The sequence below is a fragment of the Rana temporaria genome, chromosome 9 (genome assembly GCF_905171775.1).
Source record: "Rana temporaria chromosome 9, aRanTem1.1, whole genome shotgun sequence".
Taxonomy (NCBI): domain Eukaryota; kingdom Metazoa; phylum Chordata; class Amphibia; order Anura; family Ranidae; genus Rana; species Rana temporaria.
This window is the reverse complement of record NC_053497.1, coordinates 54876280-54894717: the sequence shown is the minus strand read 5'-3', so window position 1 is coordinate 54894717 and position 18438 is coordinate 54876280. Positions and strand designations below refer to the sequence as shown.

Here is an 18438-nt window from a genome sequence, read left to right as displayed (position 1 = left end):
AGGGACTTTTTTTCCGCAAAAAGCAGCGTTTTGCATGCAATAGAATTCAATGGACCCGCATCCAAAACGCAAGTACCGTGTTTTTACCGCAATTTTGCCACGATTTGCAATTTTTTTAACCCGTTTAGAACTGGTTGTTAAAGGAAATGTAAAAAAATAAAAATTGTCGGCTAAAAAATTAAAATAATAACAAAAAAAAATGCAAATAGCAGTAAAATCGCTGTAAAAACACGTGTCGAAAAACGCAGCAAGCACCGCAAAAAGCACTGCAAAAATGCTCAAAAGCAACATACATAGGTGTGAATAGAGCCTTAAAGCGGAGTTCCACCCTAAAGTGGAACTCCTGCTGATCGGAACCCTCCCCCCCTCCGGTGTCACATTTCAGGGGGGAGGGGGGTGCAGATACCTGTCTAAAGACAGGTATTTGCACCCACTTCCAGCCACACAGTCTCGGGCAGACTGCGGGCATGACGTCACCTTCCCCCCCCGTTGTGTTCTGGGAACACTCGGCTCCCAGTACACAGCGGGAGCCAATCGGCAGGCGTAGCGCGACTCGCGCATGCGCCGTAGGGAACCGGGCAGTGAAGCTGGAGCGCCTTACTTCCTGGTTCCCTCACCGAGGATGGCGGGGGAGGGGGCATCAGAGTGACGAGCGATCGCTCATCCTCTGCTGCGGACTCCAGGACAGGTAAGTGTCCTAATATTAAAAGTCAGCAGCTGCAATATTTGTAGCTGCTGGCTTTTAATATTTTTTCAGCAGAGCTCCGCTTTAATGTCATCCAACTTTTGTAGACCAATCTTCAGATCTCACCACCAGGGGGCAGCATGTGATGTCATCCCGGGAGTGCAGGTGAATATAATCTCTGATTGAAGTCAATTAGTAGACTCCCTGAGCTTTTCTCATGAAAGCCACAAAAACTGCTCTGTTGGTAAGGCCTGAGTTTTTGTTTAGATCACAAAATAACTAAAACCAACAAAGCAAAGTTGACAAATGACATCATTAATAATGTGTTACTCATGTCCTGGGAACCTTCTAGGATCTTATAGCATCCAATCACAACGCTGCAGGTTTATCTTATCCCTATTTTATCTCCCAATTACTTTTGTATCAAAATATTTGATTCTCAAAAATAAATATTACATTAGCATAGAATTCTTATTTCTCCTCCTGTTATAAACATTATGCAGATTTAATATTATATATATAATTATTATTTATATTATTTTACCTGTAACAGCTCCTGTAATGTTTGTGAATTGGCTTTTGCAGTCCAAGAACTGCAACTATTAATAATAGAACTTGCATGCAGTATATTCAGCAGATCCAAACAAAAAGATCTTTAGGGGATTGGATAATTAATTTGATCGTTAAAATGAGCAAATATGAAAAGATGCTTAGAGAAGTGATGCTTATGTGAAACATTTCACCCCTGGGGATGTTATTTCATAGGTCCTTGTGAGATCAGCTGAGGTCACGGCATTTATCACTCCTGCAATGTATATTTTAGGTGCCTGATTGACATGACGATGCGTCAGAAGTTGGGGAAGAGTACAGAGTTGCAATCCCATACATAATGAGGTAAGAAGTAAACTATAATATTATACAGTAAAACCTTGGATTGCGAGCATAATTCATTCCGGAAGCATGCTTGTAATCCAAAGCACTTGTATATCAAAGTGAATTTTCCCATAAGAAATAATGGAAATGATTTGTTCCACAACCATTTATTCATAAGTCTAAAGTCCATATAAAAAGATTATAGCAATGTGATAGGTTGTGTAACAATAAAAAAAAAAAAAGCACTGCAGAAACATTTAAAAGCAACATCCATAGGGTTGAATGGAACCCAAGGGTCAGATTAATCCACATGCAGTCCAGTGCATTTTTTGGGAACATAGGATATTTTGGCCTAGATTCACGTACGGCCAATCTACTTTGCGCGGGCGTAGCGTACCGTATTTACGCTACGCCGCCGCAACTTAGAGAGGCAAGTGCTGTATTCACAAAGCACTTGCCTCCTAAGTTACGGCGGCGTAGCGTAAATGGTCCGGCGTAAGCGCGCGTAATTCAAAGTAGGCTGTAGGGGGCGTGTTGTATTTAAATGAGGCTTGACCCCATGTAGATGCATGACCGAACGAACGGCGCATGCGCAGTATCACGTCGTATTTACGCCCAAAGATATGTCGGCTCAATGCCTGTGACGTGAACGTAATTTACGCACAGCCCTATTCGCGTACGACTTACGCCAACGACGTAAAAAGATACGCTTGTTCCGACGTCCATACTTTGCATGGGCTGCGCCACCTAGAGACCAGCTTTATCTTTACGCAGGCGTATGTCTTACGTAAACGGCGTAACTAATTGCGACGGGCATACGTACGTTCGTGAATCGGCGTATCTTGCTCATTTAAATATTCGACGCGGAAATCAAGGAAGCGCCACCTAGCGGCCAGTGTAATTATTGCAACCAAAGATACGACGGCGTAGGAGACTTACGCCGCTCGTATCTTGGCCAAATCTATGCGTAACTGATTCTATGAATCAGGCGCATAGATACGACGGCGGCCATTCAGACTTACGACGGCGTATCTGGACACACGTCGTCGTAAGTCTTTGTGAATCTGGGCCATGGTTTCCAATGGCATAGTTCACACCAGGGCATCCCAGAAAAAAAAGTAGAACATTCTGCATTTTTCCTGCATTTTTCCTGCATTGGACTGTACTGCAAAATGCTTTTGAACACACCAGAATGCACTGAAAGGCACCAGGTGGAGAAAAAAAACCCAGGAAAAAGGCATCTGGAAACGCTTCAAAATACACATCAAAAATGCACATGCAGAAATGCATCCAGAAAGGATCTGGATTGAGTTTTTGTGGTGTGAACCAGACGTGTCATGTTATCCTGATTGTTGATGTGTTTTATGTTTTTTATTTATTTTTATTGCAGTTTGAATTAATGTACTACTGTATTACTGTCACAAGGGGGCAGATGTGCTCCCTGTTTTACAATGTTCATGACTGTCTTTAGAAATCCTCACTGTTCTTCTAAGGTAGCCCATAGATGATTCATTTATATTGGTTCAGCCAGCGAGGTTGAACGAAAAACAGGTGACTCGATTCCGTCATCCACACAACCATTGTGAATGGAAGAATCACTCCTGCTGAAGTATTGAATTCTGACTTCCCCACTGTCGGAATACACTGAGTGGCACTGCGCTCCTCTGCTAAACAGCAGTGCGTTTTGGCTGTGGATCGCATGCGTTTTACATACATTTTCTCACCTGCAGTAGTGTGAACCTAGCCTAAGGGCCCATTCACACTATGTGCAGCTACCTGTATTTTTCCTAATGGGAAAAAACAGGTGTAACCGCAACGACACACAGAAAACAAGAGTTTTCTGTGCGTCATGTTCAGACCAGAACGCTACGTTCCAGAGCTGTGCAATATTATGCCACGTGTGCCACCACACAGCAAGTACAGAACATCACTTGAGAGTTCAGAAAAATGGTGGCGGAGGGCTAAAGTCATACTCTGCAGAGCTCAGTAAGGAGAGCTCTGAGAGCTGATTGGAGGGAAGAGACATACCCTCCACACAGGAACAGAGCTGAGGCTGTCAATCATCTGGAGATCCCTCCCCTGTCACCTCTTTTCTCTTGGTGTCAAGAAAACTTGTCAGAAGTGACTCCTGATAGCAGAGGAAAGAAGCCGCAAACAGAAATGACACAAAGGCGGTATTTAGGCACTTTAGCGTTAAAAATGGCCCCTGAAAACTGACTCCCATTCATTTCAGTGTGTTTTTTCACACTGGAGTGGTGCGCTTGCAGGACGTTAAGAAAAGTCCTGCAAGCAGCATCTTTGGGGTGGGTTAGGAGCGCTGTATTTAGCACTCCCAAAACGCGTTACCCATTGCAATGAATTTGGAAGAGCCTGAAAAGCACTGCAAAACTTCTTTTTTCAGGGATAAAAATCACCCTGCTGGCGACCGAAAAATCCCTGCTAAAACGAGCGCCACTTTAGCGATAACGGGCGTCCCAGTGTGGTACATACTATAGCGGGATATGCTTTGTTCATATTTCATGTCTTAGGTTTAAAAACCACTCTAGCCAATTTTATGCATGGGCAGATATGCCAATGGGGCTGTGCCTCTGGGTCCTGGCAGAGCTCGTGGGCACATCTGTGCACGTTCAAACATAGGAAAATTTCCATATTTCTCTGTTGCCATTCTTTGTGTGGAGAAACCCCATGCGCGTGCAGATGGCTGGGAAATCAGGGCATGCACAGATGTGCTGCAGGGCTCTCTTGGGAACTGAGCTTTGAGACACATTTGCTCAGGGGGCAGTTAGAATGTCTCACCTAGATGAGAAAAGCGGAAGTGCTACATTGCAGAACAAATGAAGTCTACTGTAGGGAAAAAAGCCCTGTAAGGTTAAAGAGGGAGGCAGGGCAGCTTAAGATATAATTTAGGGATAAGATCTGCTTAACCACTTCCATACCAGGCACTTGCGCACCTTCTTGCCCAAGTCAATTTTCAGCTTTCAGTACTGTCTCACTTTGAATGAGCATGTAACCGTTTGATTTTCTTGAATAAATATTCCTTCTGTTAAAAAAAAAAAAAAAATGACCCACCCTTTCCTGTCAAGGCCACACCCCTTACTGTTTAAGGCCCACCCTGAAATTTTCGAGTGGGAACACTAGTTCTTAAGGCCTGGGGGGGGGGCATTTAATTCCCTTAATTTTTATAGATTTCCTCTCACTTCCTGTTTGGCAATGGGGCAGGAAGTGAAGGGAAATCTCTGCAATGGGACAGGGATGGTGAGAAATAAACTCACAGGGGATATAACCCACCCTTACTCTATCCAAAATGAAAGATAGTTCTACTTTAAGCACAAATGTCTGATAATTTTATGGAGAGGACTAAGAAGATATAACTATGCCAATGGTACAGCAGAAAACATATAGCACGGTGAGAAAGGTTTGTGCTCCAGGATGATAGGACAGTCATAATTAGAAGAAGCTTGTGGTACACTAACAGTGTAGCGCAAGCCAGCAGGGACTCTTTCCGTGCTGCCCTAGGCCTTGTTGGCCTAGGCCAGGATACAGCGTTGGTATAAGGGCTTGATCACACCTTCCTGCATGCTAAAATGGGTGTTGCTTGGTGTCCTTTGAAAAGCGGTGGTGGGGGACGGTGCCCTGTGTTGGCACAAAGCAATGCTCTATTTTCCTTTTTTCTCTATTTTTAACTATATTGTAATGTCACAAAATTCCATTTCATGAATTGCTATTTAGACCGACATACACACGGCCGAATGTCGCCCGTTTTTTTTTTTTTTTTAACCGGTTGTTGTCTCCCGACATTCAGCCTGTGTGTACGAGGCTTTAGTGTGTTATACTAGAGAGATTATCTGCTGCTCTCCTCTTCATGAATAGTACATAAAAGTGCTAGCTGACTCGAAACCAACAGCTCTGTATTTTAAGTGCCAATACTCATTGATGTGTTCCTGTTTGGTAAAACGTAGATTTGCGTAACACACGCAACTCAGTGACGGGCCGTTCATATCAAAAGGCACCTCAATGCATCTAAAATGTGACCTATCTGTAGGGTGACCACATTTCCAAACTACCATTCAGGGACACCCTCCCTTTCCAAAAATCAGCTTGTGCTGTAACGAATCACAGCACAGTGATTGGACACAAGAGGCGGGATTTATGATTTCTCCAATCACAAGCAGAGGGCAGGATTGTGCTTCTCCAGGCATTCCCGGCCAGGACAAGTACTGTCAGTGAGTAAAGCGGTGATATGGCGGCCTTTTTTGGCGGCATCAGATTGGCCCGGGGGGTGGCTGTGTCAGTTTCATTCCAGGACACTGTATTGTCCTGGAATGAATGTGCCCGGTATAGACCTGCAAAATGCGGGACTGTCCCGGGCAAACCAGGACACGTGGTCACCCTTCCTATCTGTGCCGTGTGATGCACTCACTATGTTGGGGAAATAAAATAGTTTATAGCACCAGCCGCCATTGCTGTATATTATAGGTAGCTGATGCTACATACAGTTTATATAGCACTGAAAACGGGCACATATATTAGTAATAGAAACGTTTTTTTTTTCGGCCAGCAAGTATTGGGCTTTAAACAATAATATGCTTATTTATAGGATTGGAATTCTTTCAACTAAAAACATAATCGGTTACATAAAATGGTAATAGCATTCGTATGCAGTATGTTTTCATATAATTGTCTGTTCTAGAGCATTTCCACTGTTTTCTTATGACGTAGCTTCTTCTGACTGCGAGGGTTTAACAAGGGCGTGGAGCCCTGGGCTGGCAAGACTCTGTGCTTACAGGATTCAAAGAAGCATCCACCCAGTTTATAAATACAGCAGTAATGCAGTATGTTTGCTACTACAAATGTGTCCCTTTATGTTCATGCCATGTACCGTATATTCATTCCCATGAAATTTTCCAAATCGTGTCATGTTACAACCAAAAATGTAACTATATTTTATGTGATAGACCAACACAAAGTGGCATATAATTGTGAACTGTAAAGACAATTTTTAAATGGTTTTACAAATAAATATCTGCTAAGAGTTGCATGCATTTGTATTCAGCCCCCTTTACTCTCATACCCCTAACTAAAATCTAGTGGAACCAATTGTCTTCAGAAGTCACCGAATTAGTAAATGGAGTCCATCTGTGTGTAATTTCTTCTCAGTATAAATGCAACTGTTCTGTGAAGCCCTCAGAGGTTTGTTAGAGAACCGTAGTGAATAAACAGCATCATGAAGGCCAAGAAACACACCAGACAGGTCAGGGAAAAGTTTGTAGAGAAGTTTATGCGGGGTTAGGTTCTAAAAAAATTTATATATCCCAAGCTTTTAACATCTCACGGAGCGCTGTTCAATCCATTATCCGAAAATGGAAAGAGTATGGCACAACTGCAAACCTACCAAGACTTGGCTATCTACCTAAACTGACAGGCCAGACAAGGAGAGCATTAATCAGAGAGGCAACTAAGAGACCCATGGTAACTCTGGAGGCGCTGCAGAGATCCACAGCTCAGGTGGGAGAATCTGTCCACAGGACAACTATTAGTTGTGCATTCCACAAATGTGGCCTTTATGGAAGAAGAAAGTCATTGTTGAAAGAAAGCCATGAGAAGTTCTGTTTGCAATTTGCAAGAAACCATGTGAGGAACACAGCAAACATTGTGAAGAAGGTGCTCTGGTCAGATTAGACCAAAATTTTACTTTTTGGCCTAAAAGCAAATCACCCTGAGCACACCATCCCCACTGTGAAACATGGTGGTGACAGCATCATGTTGTGGGGATACTGTTCTTCAGCAGGGACAACAAAGCTGGTCAGAGTTGATGGGAAGATGGATGGCACCAAATACAGGGTAATCTTAGAAGAAAACCTGTTAGTCTGCAAAAGACTCGAGATTTGGGCAGAGGTTTACCCTCCATCAGGACAACGATCCTAAACATACAGCCAGAGATACAATGGAATGGTTTAGATGAAAGCATTCATGTGTTAGAATGGGCCAGTCAAAGTCCAGACCTAAATCCAATTGAGAATCTGTGGCAAGACTTGAAGATTGCTGTTCACAGATGCTCTCCATCCAATCTGACAGAGCTTGAGCTGTTTTGCAAAGAATGGGCAAAAATGTCCCTCTCTAGATGTGCAAAGCTGGTAGAGACTTGCAGCTGTAATTGCAGTGAAAGATGATTCTACAAAGTATTGACTTGTAAAGCATTTTGAATAACCATTTATCATTTTCCTTTCACTTCACAATTATGTGCCATTTTGTGTTGGTCTATTACATAAAATACATGTACGGTTTTGGTTGTAATATAAATAAATGTGGAAAATTTCAAGGGGCATGAATAATTTAAAGAACTGTATATACCATGGTGTTATATATATATATATATATATGTGTATATATATATTTCATCTCTATCAGATGCAATCTGCACTTTACAAATGCATGTATCTGAGCGCACCTGCATGATGATTGGTTGCTCTGGGATCTTACACATTGCATGTTCTCATTGCTCTTGGCACTACTTAGTGAATCAGTCTGAATAAATAATGGAAATATTCTTTATGTGCTATAATACTAAGCAAATAAAATATGTAATCCCTCTTATAACCTTTAGGCATTAACATTTCTAACAGGATTATCTGGGGTAAATTTTTTTTTTATTTTGTAAAAATGCATTTGCTTGCCATTTAAATTAGTTATGGACTCTTTCCAATATTTTGAAGCTAAGCTTTTGGTTTTCTTCATGGCAAGTCTTCATCCAATTACAGCATTAAAGGAGGCCTGTACTGAAAGCATGAAGAACGCTGCTATTAATGACCTTCTGAAAATGCTAACTGGCTTTTTCTATCTTCTGACTTCAAAATTTGAGTCGCAGACCTGGAACAAGCATGAAGCAGGTGAATAAAAGCAAATAAAATGCTGTGCTATATTAAAGCAGTTGTAAACCCTCATGGTTTTCCACCTTAATGCAATTTATGCATTAAAGGAGTTCTCTGACCTAAAACTTTTAACCCCCGCTGTGCTCGGGCTGTAAAACTATACAAAATAAACTTTCACTTACCTGCCTACGATCCCCCGTTGTTCCGATATCGCCGTCCCGTTCTCCGGTCCCGGTCTCTTCCACTTCCTGCGGGTCGGTGACTCACAGTGCGCTCAGCCTATCAGCGGCCGCAGCAATGTCCCGTCGCGGCCGCTGATAGGCTGAGCGCACTGTGAGTCACCGACCCGCAGGAAGTGGAAGAGACCGGGACCGGAGAACGGGACGGCGATATCGGAACAACGGGGGATCGTAGGCAGGTAAGTGAAAGTTTATTTTGTATAGTTTTACAGCCCGGGCACAGCGGGGGATAAAAGTTTTAGGTCAGAGAACTCCTTTAAGGCAGTGCCGGCCCAAGACATTGTGCTGCCTGGGACCAAGAATGAAACGCCAAATCACGCCAACCAAAAGGCCCCCACATTCCTTATTTTATATCATGATAACTAAAGGGGACCCGTCATGGCTCTATACATGTATAAAGGAGTATAAAGAGGACCTGTCATTGCTCTATACATGTATAGGAGTATAAAGAGGACCTGTCATGGCTCTATACATGTATATAGAGGACCTGTCATTACTCTTTACATGTAAAGGAATATCAAGATGACCTGTCATGGCTCTATAAATGTATATAGGACTATAAAGAGTACTTGACATGGCTCTATACATGTATAAAGGAGTAGAACGAGGGCCTGTCATGGCTCTATAGATGTATAAAGAGAACCTGTCATGGCTCTATACATGTATAAAGAGGACCTGTCATGGCTCTATAGATGTATAAAGAGGGCCTGTTATGGCTCTATACATGCATATAGGCGTATAAAAGGACCTGCCATGGCTCTATACATGTATCCAGGAGTATAAAGGGACCTGTGAATTGCCGGCGGCCACAATGTCTTTTGCGCAAACTAATCAATGTACGCTAATTGTGGTTTTTTTTTGTACCAAAAATATGTAGAAGAATACATATTGGCCTTAACTGAAGAAAATTGTTTATTTTTCTAAATTTTGGGGATATTTATTATAGCAAAAAGTTAAAAAAATATATATTTATAGCACAAAAAATAAAAACCGCAGAGGTGATCAAATATCACCAAAAGAAAGCTCTATTTGTGGGAAAAAAAGGACATACATTTTATTTGGGTAGCGGAGCTGGCGGAACGGGCTGGCGGGCATCAGTATGCTGTCCCCCTAAAAGTGCTGCCTGGTACCCATGGTACCACCCGGTCCCATCATAGGACCGGCCCTGCATTAAGGTGAAAAACCTTTTTCAGTGCTGCAACTTCCCAGAACCCCCCCCCCCCCCCTGTTTTACTTACCTGGACACTTTTATCTTCTGTTCGGGGACAAGCACACCATCTGCATCTGTAGCTGGTGTCTCATGTCCCGATTTGGATGGATAGATCGATAGCAGCGCAGCCATTGGCTCCCTGTCAGTTTTGTCGGCGGACCTGAACGGCCACTCCATACAATCCTATGGAGTGTCGGATGTCAGTGGAGAAATGTCCGCTGACATCTGACTTGATCCGCCAAAATCAGATCGATGGCGATACATCCCCATCCGTCCATGACGGATCAGATCGCACAATGGACATTTTTATATAATATCATGCACGGTTTGCACTAAGATATTCATGCATTTTATATGTGTCATATGACATTGTTATGCCACGTACACACGATCGGATTTTCCGTCGGAAAAACCTTGGATGGATTCCGCTCAAGCTTGGCTTGCATACACACAAGTTCTCTGAACTTTCGTCCGTCAAGAACGCGTTGACGTACAACACTACGACGAGCCGAGAAAATGAAGTTCAATGTTTCTGAGCATGCGTCGGAATTTTGCGCGTCGGAATTGCTACAGACGAACGGAATTTCCGATAGGAATTTTTTCCGTCCGAGAATCTGATAACCAGCTCTCAATCTTTTGTTGGCGGAAATTCCGACAGCAAAAGTCCGATGGAGCATAGACACGGTCGGAATTTCGGACCAAAAGCTCACATCTGACTTTTCTTGTCGGAATTTTCCGATCGTGTGTACACGGTAATCTTAAAATGGTGCAGCATTTTATTTGCTTTGATATATTTATATACTTATGAGGTTGTTATCAGTGCCAGCAGCTGTACCAATTAAGAAGGTTCTGAGTCATTAGTTTGGTTTGCTCGCAAGCTTATTCAGTTTATAAAGCAGGTGAAGTCAGATTTCCTGAATGCTTGCTCCACGTCGGTGACTCAATACTAAGCAAAAATTCTACACGAGAGCTAGGTGTCTAGTTTTTTTTTTTTTAAGGAGGCGAGTTATGGCAGCCTGCATTTTTCTTTAATGACCGATTTCCTTTATTAAAGCGGGGGTTCACCCTAAAATAAAACTTTCTACCATGCCATTCAGCATACTAGAGTGAGCTACAGTATGCCTTTATTTTATTTTTTTGGGCTGTACTCACAGTTTAATCCGTTTAGTTTCGTTTCAGACTCCCCGCGGGGTGTAGGCGTTCCTATGAAGAGGGGAACATGATTGACGGCCGGCTATGGCGCGTCACGCTTCCCGAAAATAGCCGGTGTAGGACTCTGCTCTTCACGGCGCTATGCGGTGCCTGCGCACAGACTAGGAGCTGACTGCGCAGGCGCCGTGAAGAGCCAAGTCCTATTTCGGCTATTTTCGGGAAGCGTGATGCGCCATAGCCAGCCGTCAATCATGTTTCCCTTCTAAATGTTTTTTTTCTTTGTCTGAATTTCTCACTTCCTGTTTCTCCTCAGTAAGGTGATTAGTAAGCTGTTCTGACTGACTTTCCACCGTTTGGATGATGGTGGAAAGGTTACTGAGGAGAAACAGGAAGTGAGAAATTCAGACAAAGAAAAAAAACATTTAGAAGGGAAATCTAAGGAAAAGGTAAGTGAGCCAACAATGCACTAGCTTAAAGGAACCTATTTAGAAAATAAAAAACAACCCTTTACAACCCCTTTAAGTATCAAAACATTTTAAATTTAGACCTCGGTTTGTAGGTGTCCTTTGCCTCAGTGCCAGAAAACAGTAATTCCATTGCAAAAATTTTTGTGTACAAAGATGAAAAATATTGTTGATGGGCCAGGGGGGAAAACATTCATGGTAGAGGGAAAAAAATACACAGAATCTCTTCTGTGATAAAAAAAAGTTATTTTCAGCATTTAATCATTTCCACTTCGGCTTTAACTATGTGAACTGCACCATTTCTGACCATTGAATTTGCACCCTAATAATGATGGTAGGTAAGTGCTTCCCATGTGAATCAACCATAAGAGTTCCAGAGCTGTGCAAATACAAACAATGACTTCCAAACCACAAAACTCTGCTGAATGTACCAGTAGGACAAACAGTTTCTGCCACTGCCAAGAACAAGCGGCCACCTAATTCATGCATGTCAATAGCAAATGGATGACTTGCTGAAACCTTCTTTCTGAATAGATGTTTGCATATGAATAAACCACAAGTTTGCGTAGATACGTCTGTTTTGAAAGCTATGTAATGGACCAGCAGACAGAATAGAAAAAAACATATTCCATCAACTACTGATTGTGAGCAGTCAGTTATCTTATCTTCCATCAAATCTTATGAAAGATCAGTGTGTGTGTGTGTGTGTGTGTGTGTGTGTGTGTGTGTATGTTGTTGTTTATTATACAGGATTTATATAGTGCCAAAATGTTATGCAGCGCTTTACAATACAGTTATAATACAATAAAATACAAGAGGATAAAGAGTCCCTGCTCAGAAGAGCTTACAGTCTATTAGAGTGGGGCAGGTGGTACAAAAGGTTGTAATTGTGGGGAATGAGCTGATGGGCGTGGTAAAAGATTAGTTGGAGGTGTCCCTAAAGAGATGAGTTTTCAGGGATGGCCTGAAGGTAGCAAGAGTAGGGAATAGCGGGACAGGTTTAGGTAGTGAGTTCCAGAGGATGGGAGAGACTCTGGAGAAATCCTGGAGCCGAGCATGGGAGGAGGAGACAGGGAAGCTTGGAGGTCTTGGGAGGAGCGGAGAGGACGGTTTGGGTGGTATTTGGAGACAAGATTGGTGATGTATATGCCTATTTTTTGGTTAAATAGTCAAAGACAGGGCTTGTGTTGATTGCACTTTTGATGATGGCACACCATTAGGGCTTTGCCTTGGAATAGATAGTGAGTACCATCAACAGTCTAGTTTTTTTTTGCATTGAACTTACACATTAGGCTGGCCATAGACAGATAGGTTTTCTTTTAAACAGCCAGAGGGCTCATTAAAAAAACAAAAACGATCGGAATCCTCCATTGACATAAACATGGTGGATGGAGGAATCCCCCCCCCCCGCTGTGCTATTGTATTCTGACAGCAGGGACTCCTACCCTATACACTGATTAGCGCTGCAGCCACTGATCTATTGAACATTTTCCAACATCCTGTTCGAAAAAAAAGTAGATTGTTACATCAATTTCTTTTGAGAATGAATGGCCTTAGATGGATTGAAATTTGGCCAGTTCCTCCTAAACTAGCCAAATTTTGATCCATCACTGGCCAGCATAGGGCACCGCTGTATCTGACTGCTAGTCTGGGGGGATTCAGCGTGATATTTGGGGATTGCACTCTACACTTTTCACTTACTCACTCTCTGACATTAGAAAGCAAAGCGCTGCCTCTACCAAGATGGCTACCTCCATAGACACAATGCAGAACAAAGTATTTTAGGAAACAATGGGGAATGATTACCTGAAGGGAGTCCACTGGAAATTGTGGCTTGCTTTTCAGAGGGCATTCGAAAGGCAGTGAGGTGATATCATTGCGTGTTTCAACTCTTAATAACCTGACCCACCACATCACATCCATGTGCATTTCACGTTGTTGTAGCACTTCATTGGGTCATGTTCAGCGGAGGCTGCCTGTTGCCTCTTTATGCAACATGCCATTTCATTTTATTACTGACAGAAAGCATTTTAACTGAAGAATGGGTACAGCCCTAAATGACTGCATTTCTTAGTTTAGGTGGGTGGTAAAACCCGGGCTCAACTGCCTGCTTATAAAGCCTCCCTTCATGCCACCCTGGCTGCCTGTGTGAATGAGCCCAAGGGGTCCAGTCGCACAGTTGTGAAGTGTTAAAGCGGTAAAAAAGGAGGGAGGGGGCGAAGAGAACTTCCTTCTGGCACCCCGGGAGGAAGTGGGAGCTAGATGCTCCTAAAAAGAGGGTATCTCACCCCCCCTCCCCCAAATGACATGCTAAATGTGGAATGTCAGGGGGTCACCTTCACTTTAAAGCAGAAGTTCAATTTCTGGGTGCAACTCTACTTTAAGCTTTGACAATAAAAACCTGGATGCTGATTTTATTCAGTCTCCAAAAAAAGTGATTGCAATTTTTCTAGAAAGTGCTGCAGAATATGTTTTTAAACAATATACGTACACATAGGCATACGCACAGGGTGTGCCAGGTGTGCCTGGGCACACCCTAATCATCCAGTGTGGCGCAGATTCCACCTGTTTTTTTAAAAATAAAAACTACTACTGACACAAATGTCTGCCCTACTGACACCATTCACTGCTCTATATATACACTTGCACAGTACACGCACGCACGTGCGTTTGAGCTTTGGGGTGCACACCCAGGGCCGCCATCAGGGGGGTACAGGCAGCACACCTGTAAGGGGCCCGGATGGCAACCCTCTTTAAAAAAAAAAAAAATCCCGGATAGCAACTCCCCTTTTATTTATTTATTTTTTATAAAAAAAAAAAAACATTTTAATATATATTTTTTTTATTAAAGTGCCAATTTTTTTTTTTTTTTTTTAGAGGTCCGGAGGTCCCCAGGGCCCCGGATGGCAACCCCGCCTTTTTTTATAAAAAATAATAATTTTTATTTATATTATTTTATTTCTTTATATATATATATATATATATATATATATATATATATATATATATATATATATATATTTTTAATTAAAGGGCTCAGAGGGCCCCATGTGGCAAACACCCTTTTTTTTTTTTTTATAAATGTTTATTTTTTTATGTTTGTTTATTTATATATATATATATATATATATATATATATATATATATACATTTATTTTTTTATTAAAGGGCCCTGGATGGCAACCCCCCTTTTTTGTTTTTTGTAATTTCTTTTTATAAAAAAAATAATAATAATTTGTGTGTGTGTGTGTATGTATATATATATATATATATATATATTTTTTTTTTTATTAAAGGGCCCAGAGGTCCCCAGGGCCCCTGGATGGCTACCCCCCTTTTCTTATATATATATATATATATATATATATATATATATATATTTGTATTTCTTCTTTTTTTCTAAAGGGGCCCCCCCCGCTTCTCAAGTCGCGGCAGCCCCCCCCCCCGCTTCTCAATTTCAGTATATAATTTCAATATATTTTTTTTTTTTATTAAAGGGCTCAGAGGGCCCCATGTGGCAAACCCCCCTTTTTTTTATTTTTATAAATGTTTATTTTTTTATGTTTGTTTATATTTATATATATATATATATATATATATATATATATATTTTTTTTTTATTAAAGGGCCCTGGATGGCAACCCCCCTTTTTTGTAATTTCTTTTTATAAAAAAAATAATAATAATATGTGTGTGTATATATATATATATATATATATATATATATATATATATATATATATATATATATATATATATATATATATATATATATATATATATATATATAATTTATTTATTTTTTATTAAAGGGCCCAGAGGTCCCCAGGGCCCCTGGATGGCTACCCCCCTTTTCTTATATATATATATATATATATATATATATATATATATATATATATATATATATATATATATATATTTTTATTTCTTCTTTTTTTGTAAAGGCCCCCCCCCCCCCAGGGGGCCCATGCCGGAAGCTGTGTAAGGGGCCCAATAATTCCTGATGGCTGCCCTGTGCACACCCTAATGCAGTAGGCTGTGCACACCTATGTACATACACCTAATGTAACACAGCAGCCTGCAGTACATGTGTGATAAAATATTACTAGTACATTGTTTCTGCTGTATTTTCTTTTGTGCCTGTTTTGTTGATACCCCTGTATGTGTCAGTTGGCTCTCTTACTATTCTTATTTCCTCACACTGTACATGGTGTCACTCCTCTGTGACTGGTTTCTGTCTCTCCTCCTACACGGCTGACACCCTCTCCTCCCTCTCTGCAGCCTCAGGAAGTTCTGACTTTTTCCTCTCAGCTAAAAAGTTTTTCTGTTCAGAGGTGGAGAGGGCAGCTGAGGCGACTAAACCAGAAGGACAGGCTGAGCTAGACCCTGGGCGAGGGGCACACAACAATACAGTCCACTACACTAGATATGGGACTTTAATGTAAATGAGAGAGCAAATGTACATTGTGTATATGAGGCAAACAAAGAGCTAGCGAGGGAACGGATATCAACACTCCAAGGAGAAGCTGAGAGACCAGGGAGACACTGAGACCCAACAGGTACGTTTAGAGACTTTAACCCCTTCAAATGTTGTGCTTTATATTTCGACTACTAAATCGTCCTCCAACGTCTGGTCTTGCTTACGTTAAACGCTTTCCTGTTTAAGAAAGTTCTATTTTTGTTTGCTAACAAGAATCTATTTAATTATTTTTTTTGGAGGGGGGGATGCCAACAGTGCATAAAGAGGGTTTCCATTCCCAAAGGCAATCGGTAAGAATTACGCTTTCTTCACCCATCAAAGGCCAACTTCATAAAGCCTGAATTGCTGATTTGCTATGAGTTTCAATAGGCAATGCATGTATTTTATTACATGAAAGTAATTATCAGGATTATCGAGGCACCGTCCATACATTTATATTTTAAAACCTATTTAGGGACGCACTAAAACACATCAACGGCAATGGTATAGATCAGGGGTGTCGAACTCGATTTCGTTGTGGGTCGCATCAGCATTATGATTGCCCTCAAAAGGGCCGGTCGTATCTGTAAGATTAGATGTCCAGCGCATCCCCTCATCTTACATTAGATGTCGAAGAGCCACCCCACCATCAGAAGTTGAGTCCCCTACTCTCCCTTACATCACAGTGCACCCCCCTTTCCTTATGCTGCTGCTGGGAAGAAGATGGATGCATTGCTTGAAAGCAGAAAGTAAGGGTCTGGAGGAGGACCAGAGGAGGGCTGGAAGGAGAGGTGCAAGGGCCACATGAAATGGCCTAGAGGGCTGGATTTGGCCCGTGGGCCTTGTGTTTAAAACCTGTGGTATAGATAGAAGGGGTAGATGCCTGTGTGCCACAGCGAGTTTTTGAAAAGAGTTCAGGCTTGTTCACACCAATACCTTATGCCGCGTACAGACGGTCGTTTTTTGTGATGAAACAAAACGACGTTTTATGTGATGAAAAAAACCGAAGTTTTTGAAACGTCATTTTCAAAAACGACGTTGCCTACACACCATCGTTTTTCAAAATGCTCTAGCAAAGCGCGGTTACGTTCAGCACGTACGACGGCACTCTGTTCCATTGAAGCTCGCTTCATAACTTGCTTCTGAGCATGCGCGGGTTTAAAAACGTTGTTTTCAACGTCGTTTTGCCCACACACTATCATTTTAATTGACACAAAAAAAACGACGTTTTGAAAAACGACACAAAAAATTCTAGCATGTTCGAAAAAAAATTTGGACGTTTTTCAGAAGACATAAAACAACGTTTTCCTCACACACGGTCATTTTAAATGACGTTTTCAAAAACGTCGGTTTTTTTTCATCACAAAAAAACGACCGTCTGTACGCGGCATTATTTTATTTATTACAGGTAAAGGTGACAATTTACCCAGAACATTATATATATATTTACCCAGAACATTATATATATATATATATATATATATATATATATATATATATATATATATATATTCACATCAGTACCTGCCCTCAAGGAGCTTACAATCTAAGGACCCTCACTCATTCATACATACAAGTACTAGGGCCAATACCTTTTTATTGCGTATGTGTCATAAGCCGCATATTTATTCAATGAGGCTGTTCAGATCTCTGAACAACCAATTAAAAATGAGGCATGTCCATTTTTCTGTGCATGAGATGCTTATTAGAATAATGAAAGTGGGTGAAAATGCACTAAAAGTGCACAAAGGTGGCCACAGATAGATGTGAACTTGGCCTTTAAGTCTGTTTTCTTCTCTGCTTCAGGCTGGGTTTACACCTATGCGAATTGCATGCGAGTTTCTCCGCAACCAATTTGCATGACAGGACATTGTGACTTTCTCAAAATAGAGCCGGCTCACATATCTCCGTTGCGGCTGCGAAACAGCTTGCGTCTTTGGCTCCGTTTCAGGGCCAAATTCAGGCAAAAATTCAGCCCTTATTTCTCCCTGAGCCTGAGTTCACATTGGAGCGATTTGTCATGCGATTTAAGAGATCAAATCGAATGACAAGTCGCAGTCTATTGGAGGCAATGGCACTGTTCCAATCGGTGCGACACCTATTTTGTGGCGCCGCACCGATTTACAAAAGTAGTTCCTGCACTACTTTTGCCGATTTTTCAGGCGCGACTTCAATAGACATCTGTGTATGAAGCCACACGGATGTCTATCAAGTAGCACCAGAAATCGCGCTGACCTTGCTACTTTGAAATCGCGATACTTCAAGTGAAGTGGGCAGGATTTCAAAGTAGCATCAATGACTAAGCACTAGTTTCAGTGCGAAACGCATCTGCAGTCAGGTTTTATTTTATTTTGCTGTGACTTGTAGTGCTGTCCTTCTTTTAATAAAAGTCTACAATTTGTTCAGAGTGCGGCTGTCTAGAGACAATCTTTGTTCTTGCTTAGCATCAATGTGAACCTGGGCTGAAACGGAGAACGGGGGTGCA

The 18438-nt window shown here is 41.6% G+C and overlaps 1 protein-coding gene across 2 annotated transcripts in view; it reads left to right on the top strand.

Annotated features, from left to right (window-relative positions):
• The first annotated feature begins 904 nt into the window (after positions 1-904).
• Positions 905-18438, top strand: part of LOC120913538 (potassium channel subfamily K member 1-like) — a 62505-nt gene continuing 44971 nt past the window's right edge. The window contains exons 1-2 of one of the 2 annotated variants that reach the window (XM_040323524.1): positions 905-929; positions 1509-1579. In XM_040323524.1, the coding sequence (XP_040179458.1) occupies positions 1575-1579 (5 nt within the window). In that variant the 5' untranslated portion in view covers positions 905-929; positions 1509-1574. Of the gene's footprint in view, positions 930-1508; positions 1580-15763; positions 16054-18438 lie in introns of those variants that run through there. The other variant, XM_040323525.1, reaches the window with a different exon arrangement.